The 12804-nt window shown below is 39.9% G+C and overlaps 1 protein-coding gene across 1 annotated transcript in view; it reads right to left on the bottom strand.

Annotated features, from left to right (window-relative positions):
• CNTNAP5 (contactin associated protein family member 5) overlaps positions 1 to 12804 on the bottom strand; it is a 512649-nt gene that overhangs the window by 357734 nt on the left and 142111 nt on the right. The window contains exon 3 of the mRNA XM_048484843.1: positions 7831 to 8024. Within this exon, the coding sequence (XP_048340800.1) occupies positions 7831 to 8024 (194 nt within the window). The remainder of the gene's footprint in view (positions 1 to 7830; positions 8025 to 12804) is intronic.

The raw sequence follows: 12804 nt of genomic DNA, 5'->3' as shown, positions 1-12804 counted from the left end.
TGCCTTAACTGAACAGCCTGCAGGTGCAGTAATCCAATTGGCAGAGCGCACCACCCTCCTCTGCTCAAGGTCACGTTCCCTAGAGTGAAGAGAGAGAGAGAGGACAACAGTAGTTCAGACTCTGAGAAAGAAGAGGAAAAAAAAAGCATAAGTGTGTTGATTTTCCCACTTAGGTCCAATAAGAGAAAATAAAAGGAGTGCCGCCACAAAGGTTTGTTGTTACTCAGGTTGTTAGGATCTATCAAACATGGGTAGAGCCTCAAAGTTTCCAGGAGATGGTAACTGAACCTCCCTGAGGAACAAGAATTGTGAAATGCTGCTATGGATGATGAATTTGAATCCTTAGTGAAGCAAAATATTTTTTGAAATTGTAGACTTACTTACAAGACCAGAAGGGTGGTTGGATCACGTTGGGTGTACAAGAAGAAGTCATTGCCCAATGGGGATAGCTTGGCCGCAAAGCTACGTTTGGTTGCCCAGGACTACAGGCAAACCCTATCTAGAAAAGTATGAGCAAAACATGTTAGCCTACTGCCAAGGCTGGAGTCTATAGGACTGGTGCTAGCTGTAGCAATGCAAAGGGAATGGAAAGGAAATCACGTCACTTTGACTTCCAGTGTGCATATTTACATGCTCCCTCTGACAGAGGGATGTGTACATGAAACCAGCACCTGGATATGCAGTTGAAAAGGGCAACGTGTACAAACTTTATGTAAGAAATGGCTGTACGGCCCTATGCCAGGCAGCTAGAAATTGGAATCAGTGTTTGCATGATGGTTTTGGTAAACTAGGTTTCCAATGAAGTGTTACTTAGGATCCTTGTGTTTATACTAAAGGTGAAGGCCAAGAGCAAGTCATCATAATTGTTTTACATTAGATGACATGTGTGTTACTGCCTTAACTGATGCTCAAATCACTGATGTCTATGACAGTTTGCAGAAGACATTTCAAGTGAAAGAGACCCTAGGCTACCTGAAAATTATCTGAGCATTAGCATAATTCAAACCAACAGAAGGAACCTTGCTGCTAAGTCAAGAAGAACAAATTAGAAGAACTCATAGTGAGTACTGGCTTAGAGAAAGCCATAATTAGCAAAGACACCTATGTCTACTGAGTTCACTAAAGGAAAAGAAAGATTCTGATGTTTCTTTTGATAATCCCTGAATTATATCATTCTGTCATTTGGAAGTTTGGCCCATTTGGCCATTGGACAAGACCAGATACCATAATGTTCCATATTAGCTACTTAAGCAAACATGTGTCTAAACCCACACTACGATGCTTGGCAAGGAGGTAGAAAGCGTGTCATTAAGTTATTTAAAAGGTACACAGCATTTTTTTTGCTTGGTGATAGCTCCAAACAAAAGGCAAGTGTTAACCCGCTGCAGCAGATAGTTCTTTTACAGATGATTCTGAAAGTAAGTCCTGCACAGGGTTATCTTATTAAAATATGCTGATGTTCTTGTAGTATGGAAGTCGAGAAAACAGACAACTGCCTTGTGTCAACATCTGAGGCAGAGTATTGTGCGTTATCTGAGACATGCACAGAGTTGCAATGGATAAGAAGCAATTGCTATCTGACTTAAAAGGTTGCAATGTGTAGAACCTGTAGTCATCCAAGATGATTCACAAACTTGTATAAGTTTAAGCTGGAAACAAGAAAGCATGGGAACAAGAACAAAATACATTGGTGTTAGGTACCAAAATGTAAAGCAAATGGTGCAAAATAAAACAAATTTCTTTGTCTTATATTGAAAGTTAGAAAACAATCAAGCTGACTTGTTTTACTAAAAAGCAGTACCAGAACAGAAGTTTGAGCATTATGTTGCCTTTGTTAGGAATTTATTGTCCAATGTACTTATGTAATTTTTTCTTTGTAAATATATATATAATTGTATGTAATGACTGCTTCCCTAGGATATGAGAGGGTGTGTCATGATAGTTAAAGTGTCCATATCCTATCCAGCATGAGTCAGCATGAGACTGGGCTGACAAACCGGTTCTAACCTGTTCCAAGTGACCTTTACCATGATTGGTTGAGTCTTGTATAAAAGCACTTGTATTATACTGTATCAGTGTTCCTTTGGGAAATGGGTGTTTGGCGAAGCACTTTGATTGTCTGCTGAATATTCTACGTTGTATATAGTTACTTGTACATAGAGCAACTGAATGATAAATGCCTTCTTATGAATGACAAAGCCATGTGGAGTTTACTTCATGAAGGTAGCAGTGTGCTGTACAAGACCACTAGTTCTACTCTGAGTAGCACTGCTCGAATTCTGCTATGAGACCCTGAAGTTTTAGTGCCAGTAGCTTTAAAAATGTGTTCCTGACAGGTACCCCAAGAAATTTGCCCAGATTCTCTGCTCTGTAGTGCTTCGGTTCCATGGTAGCCAATAGGGAATTTCTGAGTGTGTAAGAAGGCTACACATTTTTCAAGGTAGAGACACCAGACTTTCAAGGTGGCTCCAGGAGGCCTTCCTGGTAATAACATCCAGGCATGGTGAACTTTGCTTCTGGGGCGGTGCAAGGTGCAGGTTGAGAGAGTCCTGAGAGAACTCAGTCAGCAGGCTTCATGTGTAGGAGTGGGGAAACAAAATAAGCTTTTTGAGGGCCCATAAAATTGAACCCCCAGAAGCAAAGTTCACCAATCCTGGATGCTATTATCCAGGAGGGCCTCCTGGAGCCACATAGAAAGTCTGGTGCCTCTATCTTCAAAAATGTGCAGCCTGCAAAGAAATTCCTCATTGGGTTCAATGGAGCGAAGGCACTACAGAGCAGAGAATCTTGGGCAATTTCTTGTGGTGCCTGTTAGGTGTACATTTTTAAAACTAGCAGCACCAAAACTTTCTGCTATATACCCCCAGCTGATTACCCTGATAAAATGGGGGGTATTTCTTGAACTATCAAGTGAATTTACTGCTGCTAAAGAATCATGAGAAGTTTCTCTTCAGACTGAACTCTAAACTATTTATAAACTTGAACAGAAGAATCATATTTACAATATCAAGGTTTTTATTTTCCTTCTCTTTCAGATAGGTTGTGTAACAAATCATTTTCTTGAAACACCAGAGTATATGTTATTAAACATAAGTGCATTTCCCCCCTAAAGTCATGTCAAGCTGTGTTGTACATTTCTCCTGTCTTTCCACAAATAGGGATGGCAACCTCCAGTTGCTGTCTGGAGATTTCCTGGGTTTACAACCTTGTCTCCAGGTGGCAGAAATTAGTTAACCTGAAGAAAATGGCCACTTTGAGAGGGTAGATTCTATAGCAATATAACTTACTGAAGTCCTCCCCAAACCTCACCTTCATCAGGATCCACTCCTGAAATCTCCAAGTATTTCCCAAAATGGAGCTGGCAATCCTAACCAGCAAGGAGATTGAGGGCAGTATGCATGGATAGGTTTCCCTCTTCCTATTTTACCTTGAAATGATCCTATGAGATAGGTTAGGCTTTATGTCATTAGAAAATTTCAGTGCTGAATGGGGATTTGAACTTGTGCCTCCTAGATCGTAGTACAAATACCCTAACCACTACATCATACCAGTCTAACTACCATTTCATCATTGTGTGGATTTAAGGTTCTTTCTATTCTGCCTTACGGTACTATAATCAGGGTGACTCAAAGCTGTACTTTTTTCTATATTGGTTGAGCCTATTCAAGTATACAGTATCCTAAACCAGAATCTGTGGGCAGAATATGCTAGATGACCTTCAGTTCTTTGTCAGATTTCGCATCCTATAATTGTGTTGCCACAAGAAACTTATTTGGCCATTGTCAGCATTAGTAGAAACTGCAGTTATCTGCAGGCCATCTATTCCCATGGTGAACAGTAATAGAAACAAGGAATCACACAGTGTTACAGAATCACTTGAAAGTAAAACTTTGCCAGGTTTTCTTCTAGCCTTTTTATACCATACAGTATTTTACGATCTTTTTTCTGATAAGATTTCATTGTCCACCTGATAATATCTATGCTGCCAGAAATTAAAATTGTAACCAGATGTTTTCAGCAAAGAATGCTTAAAGGCTTAGCAGAGAATAAAAATGATATGGTGGTATAAAAGATGCACAGATACCAGTGATAACCCTAGCAGGGTCCACTATAATTCTCCTTGTTCCTATTAGCCAATTAATTATTAGTTGATATTCCATGAAGCCAATAATACATCACGGTATAAAAAAACACCAGGGAACAGGTGTCCCTGAAATTTGTCATTTGACAGCAGATTCAAGAGTAAAAACCCACACAAGTATCCCATTCATACAGAGAGATGCACCCATTACCTGAAACATAACCATATCTTAAAATGGAAAGGAGTCTTATGGCACTTCACACGTTATATCTTCCTGGTGAACATGTTCAGCAGGTAAGTATACCATATTTGACAGCCACAATAACTCACCAGCTGAACCATGGATCACCTGACTTCACCATGAAACACTCAAATAGCTGATAAACAACTCTTCAGCTTTTACATATACATAGTTGGGTTAAATAAACTTTCACCCAGTCATGGATGGTTGAGTTCGGTAATTAAAATGACAGGAACGGAAAAACTGTAACTCCCATAATGCTGACAAAAAATACTTATGCTTGAAATAATATAAATAAAACTGGACTTAGACAAGTACCAGATAAGACTTCAAAAAAGCTGTTTGTAAATCCCTGATTTTATTAACTGGTTTGTCCATTATTTAAATAATTTACTATGGAGTAGGGTGCAGCAGCAATAAGGGACAATCAGAGGGGGCAACTCCGGAGGGAGTTGTGTGTGTGGAGAGGTGGGACACAAAATAAAACCAGAAAGGCACTCAGGCATTTACTAGAGTGGCATGATGTTACTTCCGAGTTTTGCCATGAAGCTGGTACAATGGTTGATTTTTTTAGTGTATTTTTTTCCCACCAGTCAGCAGAGCAGCAGTGGGCAGCAGTGCTTGTCAGCTAGAGGACTGCCACCACAACAAAGGACCTGGCAACACTAGGTCTTGGAGAAATCTAGGTTTCCAATCAGGCTGCATGAGTACATGTGTAGATGGGGTTCTGCCATTGTGGTTCCCATCTTTAAAAAAAGGCAACCTGAGCACCCTGTCTAATTATCATTCAATTTGTTTACTCTTGGTAGTAAGTAAACTCTATGCCAATCACCTTCTTGAGAAGTTATTCAGCTGGATACATCCTCTGATTGGTCCTGAACAAATAGAATTCTTGAGAGGCCAGTCCACCATCAATCACTGTGCACTGCTGAACCACCTGACAGAAAAATACAGTGGACCAAGGGTGTGGGGGAGGACTATGCGTAGCCTTTCTTAACCTGCACCTACGACACAAATTGGCAACCATAGGAATGGATCCCCTTGTTTCTTATCCAAAAACTATACACAACCACCACTTGTCATATTCATTATAACAGGCCCATAGACATCTGAAATATCTTACAACAATGGAGTAAAGCAGGTTTGCATTTTTACTCCCTATCTTTTCAATTTCTTTCTAAATGATACCATTCCAAGTCTGCTGCAGGTTGACGACCACTTCCCCAAATTGGGACTTCAAGCTGTGTTTGCACTCCACTATGCTGATGACCCTGTGCTGCTTTCCCAAACTGAGAAATGCCTTGGTCACTGCCTCCAGGCATTTGCCAACTACTGAGAAGGAAATACATTAATCTTGACAAATCCAAGATATTGGTGTTCTCCAAATAATGGAAATCTTTGAAATGGAGAATCAATGGGAATGGCATGGAACAAGTGAAACAATGCCAATACCTTGGAGTTTGTTTTCAGCACAACCTTTTCAGTCAAAGGCCTGGTAGAACAACTCTGGTCTGTCCCACACATGCAGAATAATGCCCATTAATCCACTTTCAAAATTGTTTGAAAGTGGATTTTGCTATTCTGCACAGTAAAATCCAGCTTCAAAGTGCACTGAAAGTGGATTGAAAGTGCATTATTCTGCATGTGCAAAAGGGGTCCATATTAGGCTGAACTGAAATAGAAGAGTTCAAATACTGATTATCTTTAACTGAAATATTGATTCAATTTGTGATGTCATTTGACCTGTTGTTGATGCTGTTTCTCCTATTCTTATTTTCAGGGGCAGGATAATATTCTCCTTTTTTGTTCTTTTTTTATTTTTATTTTTTGCCAACCGAGATGCAAGAAGTGGGCCCTTTCTCAGCAAGTCAAAGCAGAACAAAAAACCTGCTTGCCACATACAATCTCCTTTTGTATCTGTCTGTATCCATTGTATCCACTTTTTATAGGCAGCCTTCACTTGTGTCAATGTATCCTCTAAATAATCACTGTTCTGTTTTCATTCCAATGCTGCTATCAGCCGAATAATCTCCTTTCTTCTTCCCAGCTGGAGACTCTTTTTGCACAAGGCAACTCTAATAGTTGAGTCTCTAACAACAGCCTTAAAAGCCTCCCATGTAGTTATTAAAGATCCTACTGTGTTGATATTAGATTTAAAATAATCCTCAATATCTCTTTTTTAATGGTTTGATCCAAAAGTAAGAGATTTACGGAATGACACGTTGACTGACTTTATAATGCCAGTGAGATGGATGCATGATCTGTTACTGCTTGCAATGTCTGATGGAGTAGTAAGATTATACATGCTGTATCAGACCAATGCCCATCAAGTCCAGTTTGTTCATACAGGGGCCAATCATGTGCTTCTCGGAAGCCCAGAAGCAAGACACACGCACAAATCCAATCTGGATTTGAACAAAACATACAATCTTTCATCATGGTGTCCAAATACGTCCAAATGTTTGCAAAATTCCAGTCCAACTATTTTCTAATTTTTGGTATAATATTTTAATACTATACTCCCCTCTTGATTTATCTATAATAGGATGCAGCATCATGTTGAAATCTCTCACTTCCCTGAAAACTTACATGGTTTTTTTCACTAATATTTAGAAATAAAATTAGTCTGTTATTTTGTGCATATGCAGTAGCAATCATGACAAGTATTTGTCACTAATATTTTATTACATTTCATCAGTGTTTCATTATTCATTGAATGAACAGCCAACAGTGGTTCCTGTGTGCTTCAAAAACTGCAAAGAATAAGGAAGGAAGCTTACTGATTTTCTAAGGACAGAACTGAGAATTGCATACTGCCGTACACTCTGATGTATGTGGGTCACTAGCATTTAAACACTAGTAAATAAGAACATGGAACTGGTTCAGCAATCTCAAGGACTCCATGACTACAAAGCATTCAAAACAGTTAAGAATCAGATCAGGCAGCAGGCAAAGGCAAAGTCAAGGCAGTCTTGAATCAAGGCACAGGCAGGAGATCAGACAGGCAGGCTGAGATCAGAGAAAGACCAGGTATGCAGAACTTACTAGAAAGTACACTCATTGCACCCAGGCAGACCCAAGCCCACAAAAAGGTTTATATAGGAGATCTTGGCTAATGAGGCTAGGATCCTGCAAGGGCTCCTCAGATCCAGATGCCACCATTTTGCAGAGCCTTCTGCCATACTTAGCCACAATGAGAGAACTTCTCTTTTTACCCTGTAACTGTAGTCTCTGCCATGGTCTCCTTTGCACAGCTGGCTTGTTACTTGGATCCTCTGAGATTCCTGATGGCTCTCCCAGTGGCATGCCATCAGGCTCTGACTTGGCTTGCAGGGAAGGGTTTGGACTTGTCTTTTCTGCCTGCATCTCCTAGCAAGGAGCCAGCTCTATCTCACAATGTCTTCTGGTTCTACAGCAGAGCCCTCAGTGTCCAGGAACTGGTTCATGACACCATATCTATTATAGTCCCCTGTATTGTAACTAATAATTCAAAACACTTCAGACTTACCCATATGATATCTTCTTCTCTATATTGCTTCCAGTTGCGGCCTGTATCACTGAACATTAGAATGTAGCTTGTTGTCCAGTCTGAGCTTCTGTATCTTCCTTGAGTAGCAACACCTGTAATCTCCACTCTGTCTCCCAAGTCAATCTGAAGCCATTGTTCTGTGCTGGAATCCATTGGGGACCATCCACCAGCTCCTAAGAGTAATCAGGGCAAGTGAGAGCCAGTTAAAATATGTCTAATATTCAGTTTAGTATATTTATGTATATTATCTCCACATGATGTTACGGGTGCTGTAATCTCATATCTTTTCATATCTGTTGACTTTTATATGGGCTATCATTTAGAATGTATGCTATGTGCAGAAAATCTATTCTGCAAATTAGAAAAGTCAAGCATCTGTGTAATAAATGCTAATTTAGAATGTATAGCATGTATGATCTTTCATCCCCTGACAAATCAAGGAAGCACTCATTGAATCAAAGAGTAGTTAGCTGCTTAAAAGGAGGATTAGACATGAGGGTAGGACTATCAATGGCTCTTACCCATGACAACTAAACACAAACACTGTGTTTAGAAGCAAAACTTAACTTGTAGATTAAAATGGAAGACTGTATAACAATGTTCCCCTTTCCTTCATTTTATGATCACCACTACCCTGCCAGGTATGTTGGGATGAGAGTGACTGGGCCAAGGTTGTGCAGTGATTTTTCATGGCTGAATGTTGATTCAAGCCAGGGTTTCACAGGCTTTAGTGGATTAATCTAGCCACTGTACCACATCAACTCTCTTATAGCCATATTTGAAGTAATACTATAAACAGGCTCTATTACATTCTCTGTCTAAATATATGTGTGACATGTGTATTGCTTATGGGAATTACTTGGGGACAAAAAAGAATGCAGAGAGTTTTTTTTTTAAAAAATGCAGTTGCAACACATCTAGATCTCTTACAAGATGCACTACTTTGCAGAAGCAACCTGAGTGCCAGGTGTTGTAAGAGTTGCCAAGGTAAATATTTTTGCTTTCCTGAACGTAATACATGCTCCTCTCTTTCTTTTTTTTCACAATTACTGCAAAGGGATCTGAAGACAGGTTTGCATCTGTTCCTAAGAGGCCATGCCTCCTCTCTCCCCTCCCTCCAATTATTTTTCACTGGATTTTTTCTTTGTTTTTCTTTTTTCTTTTTTAATGTAATGAATGTGCATATTTTGGCATGTTTGGAGTGTGCTGCTTTCTTTCCTGCCATCTGTTCCACCACCCTCTTGTGACATATACACTCCAGGGAGCATATGCCAGTCGTTGAGGCCCAGAAAAACAAAAGTTTATGAGTACAGCATCAGCACTAGTGTCAAGATGAAATAGTAGAGGAGCAGGTTAAAAACTGAGGCAAAAGAGGAAAGTCTGATTCAAGCATATTTCAATGATTCTCTTATTAATAATAGCTTAGGCAATTATAATGTGTGGTTTTGTTGCATTTGCTCTGTTTAGCTTGCCCACCCTACCAGGAATATCCATAATGCCCCCAGAATCTGTCATAGAATGGGAAAGACTGGATGATTAATAAGCTTTTATATAATTAGGAATTTACAAAATCATCTCTATGGGGCCTTCTCTCTTTTTTTGCCCATCACCACTGGCATAGATAGAGCAGTTGTATACAAACTCCAAGAGAAACAGTGATCCCCATGGAACCTGGGCAATTCCTCACCATAGCCTGGATGCTGCACATGGTGTCAGAAACAATTCCTCATTGAGTTGTGTGCCAGAAGACTCCTGTATGTGATCTTGTATTCACTATGGCAACAAAATATGATCCCAAAGGGTGCAAAAAAAGCTTAAGCTTCACAGTTTTCAGCTTTTAAATAATGAAGGACAAATTATACACTAGAGACGTGGTGGCGAACCTTTGGCACTCCAGATTTCATGGACTACAATTCCCATCAGCCCCTGCCGGCATTGGTCATCTGGAGTGCCAAAGGTTCGCCACCACTGCACTAGAGCATACACAATCATGAAAAAATTAAGAAGAATCCATCTTTATGAAACAGATGTTCTTATCTGGAGTGTGTGTACCTGAATATGATCTCTCATGCAGTTCAGAAACATGAATTAAAGCAAATTTATTCTATGCCAAATATACTCTGTACGACAAATATACTCTTTGTAAAACCTTGAATTATCAATATCATTTAATTGTTACTGTAATGAACACATTTTGTGACTTATTGTCATACATCAGTTGCAGTAAGGGTCCTGTTTTTGGGAACAGAACACTGGGTTGTTGTTATTCTTGTTGTTGTTTTAATAAGCGTTACCACCAGATATTATCAAAGTCATGCTGAAGGGAAAATTTGAAGATTGCTGTAAAAGCAAGACATTTATTTCAAGAAACTGCAGAGAAGCTCAGTTTTAACCAAATCACTGGCATTTCTACTAGTACTTTCTACATGAAGACCCAAGGCAACATTATTGGGATTAAACTAGATGTCATTGCACCATCAACTTCATTCAATCAGTTTTTAAGTACAGCTTGCAATCAAAGCAGAAAACTTGTTTGCAATTGAACAGTACCCACCTGGCTCCAAACATGTCCAGCATTTCCACCGACCTTGTTTATCCCAGCCTGCACATCACTGTGCCAAGATGTGCATCCCTCACCCCAGCTCCAACAACGAAAGGTTTGATTGATGTTGCTCAGCCCTGAGGGCATTCCTTCCACAACCCACTTCCTGGTTCCAATGAATGATTGGCTGTTTTAGCAATGTGCTTTCATTGGTATATGCTCCATTTTTCAATCAACCCTACCTATGTTGTTACCTCCAAATGGTGGCAGGAAATCTCCTGCTATTACAACTGATCTCCAGGTGACAGAAATTAGTTCACTCGGAGAAAATGGCTGTTTTGGAAGATGGACTCTTCTCCTCAAATCGTGCCCTTTTCAAACCCTGCATATATCCAGGTATTTGGCAATGGGGATATGGCAGCCCTAGTAGTTAGCAACCCACACAATTCTTATTATTCCTAGTTATAACCTAACCAGTCTTAAGCCCATCTATATTGCCTCACCACATTCCAAGAACACCATGAAACAGGTGGAAAAAACATAACCTCTCAGCACTAATCTGAAGGAAAGTTAAAACATAGCTTCAGGTTCAAAAATGTGAAAACTGCCTGCATGGGAAGGAAGTACTACTCAGTAAATTTGTAGATGACACCAAATTGGGGGTGGGGTGGGGGTAGTGAATGCTCCTGAAGATAGAATATAATGAAATTTGAACGCACTGGAAAAGTAGATAGACATGAACAAGATGCAATTCAATAAGGATAAGTGCAGAGTTCTAAGTCTGGGTGATGAAAATGAGAAACATGACTAAGGGAAAAGCTGAGGGATTTAGTCTGCAGAAGAGAAGGTGGTGCATGACTGTTGGAGGGCATGGAGCCGTTCCTGTCAGGGGCATTTCGAAAGAAAATGGCACCCAAAGCAAGCACTGAAATTGTGCCTCCCCAAACAGACTGGAGGCAAAGGGCTGTTTTTCCCTTGGAGACTGGAGGCTGCACTGCTGTTGCACTCACTGCTTCCAATTTTATCTTTAGAAATCTGGTGGTGGTGGTGGGGAGGGTTTTTTTTAGCATTTTTTTTTAAAAAAATCATTGTAGCTGTCAAATATATGGGTCTTCTAAAGTAATATTTACTTTACACAAGGGTTGATTAGTCAAAATTCTTAATTCAGCACTATGTAATCTGTCTACCTTACAAAGCTTACAGTGAGTAATTTTTAGAAAACTTTTGACAACACACCATACGTTATAACTTCACCTAAAATCATGCATAGGGCTTTATTTACCATATTGCAACCATTTCATTCAGTAGTATTTATCATTTTCTTCTAGGTTCTTCTGTTCCATTCTGGCTGGGGTAGAAGGGAGTGGGGTGGGAGAAAAGAAAGCGAACATTGTGGCTTGGGAAGGAAGAGAGTGGGCTGGGGGAATGGAGGGAACATTGTGGTTGGAGGAGAAGGGAAAGAAGAGAAAAGGGCTGCAATGCTGCCAGGTGTGCCCTGATGTCCTCACTTGTCCTCAACCTGGCTGCCTTGGTGTGCCCTGATGTCCTCACTTGTGGGCGGGGAGAAAATGGGAGGACCACCAATTGGCGGATAGGCCACAGTCATATAAATACCTAGGGCTTACCTATCATCATAGGGCCTCCTGGACACTACATAGGAATCAGGGTATAAAAATACAGTGCATCCCAAGCTCAGTGCTCCTTACTAGCTTGAACCTCTCTTGTGTTAAGTTGGTTCTGAGTCACGATATTGTCCTTCGCTTGGATTCAAATGATGCTGGTTATATGAATCCTTGCCTTCTCCAAGAACTTCTCAGCTTAACCTAGGTAACATATAAGTCCCTGCAACCCCCTTCCTAATCTTTCATCCAAACCTATTTTTCCACCCTTTTTATATATTTCAGGAACTGTGTGTAAGCTTCACTATGTCTCACTGTGTGACTGTTTAAGCCAAAAACTTATAAAAATATTGAAATTCATATTGGTTTCCTTTGTATTCTCTCTGGAAAGTTTCAAGCCATTTTCTGGTATAGTTGTTCTAAAGATCTTACTACTAGCCTACTTCTCGCTGTCAAGCCGAGTTATTCCCCATCACAATTTTTAAAACGTTTTAACTGTTGAGCTAGCATAGCAACAGATCAATCATTTTTGTTGAGCCTATCTGTCACAAATGTTATGAGGGTGAAATGAAGGATGGAAAAACTGTCCATGTTGCTCTAACAAGCTTTAAGAAAGGGGTAAATAAAAATCAATAAAATAAAAGTATGTTGGAAACCTTGTGCGGAACCATAATGGGAGTAAAAGGGGCTAAGAAGCAAGAATTTTGGGGAAATCTGCTGGAAATGACAGGATCAAATACCACCATCATTACAACAAAAATAATACTTTTCTATGATTAACTAGGAACTATT

Source organism: Sphaerodactylus townsendi, linkage group LG02 (assembly GCF_021028975.2).
Source record: "Sphaerodactylus townsendi isolate TG3544 linkage group LG02, MPM_Stown_v2.3, whole genome shotgun sequence".
Taxonomy (NCBI): Eukaryota; Metazoa; Chordata; class Lepidosauria; order Squamata; family Sphaerodactylidae; genus Sphaerodactylus; species Sphaerodactylus townsendi.
The sequence above is the reverse complement of the archived record's forward strand: the minus strand, read 5'-3'. Positions and strand labels throughout refer to the sequence as shown.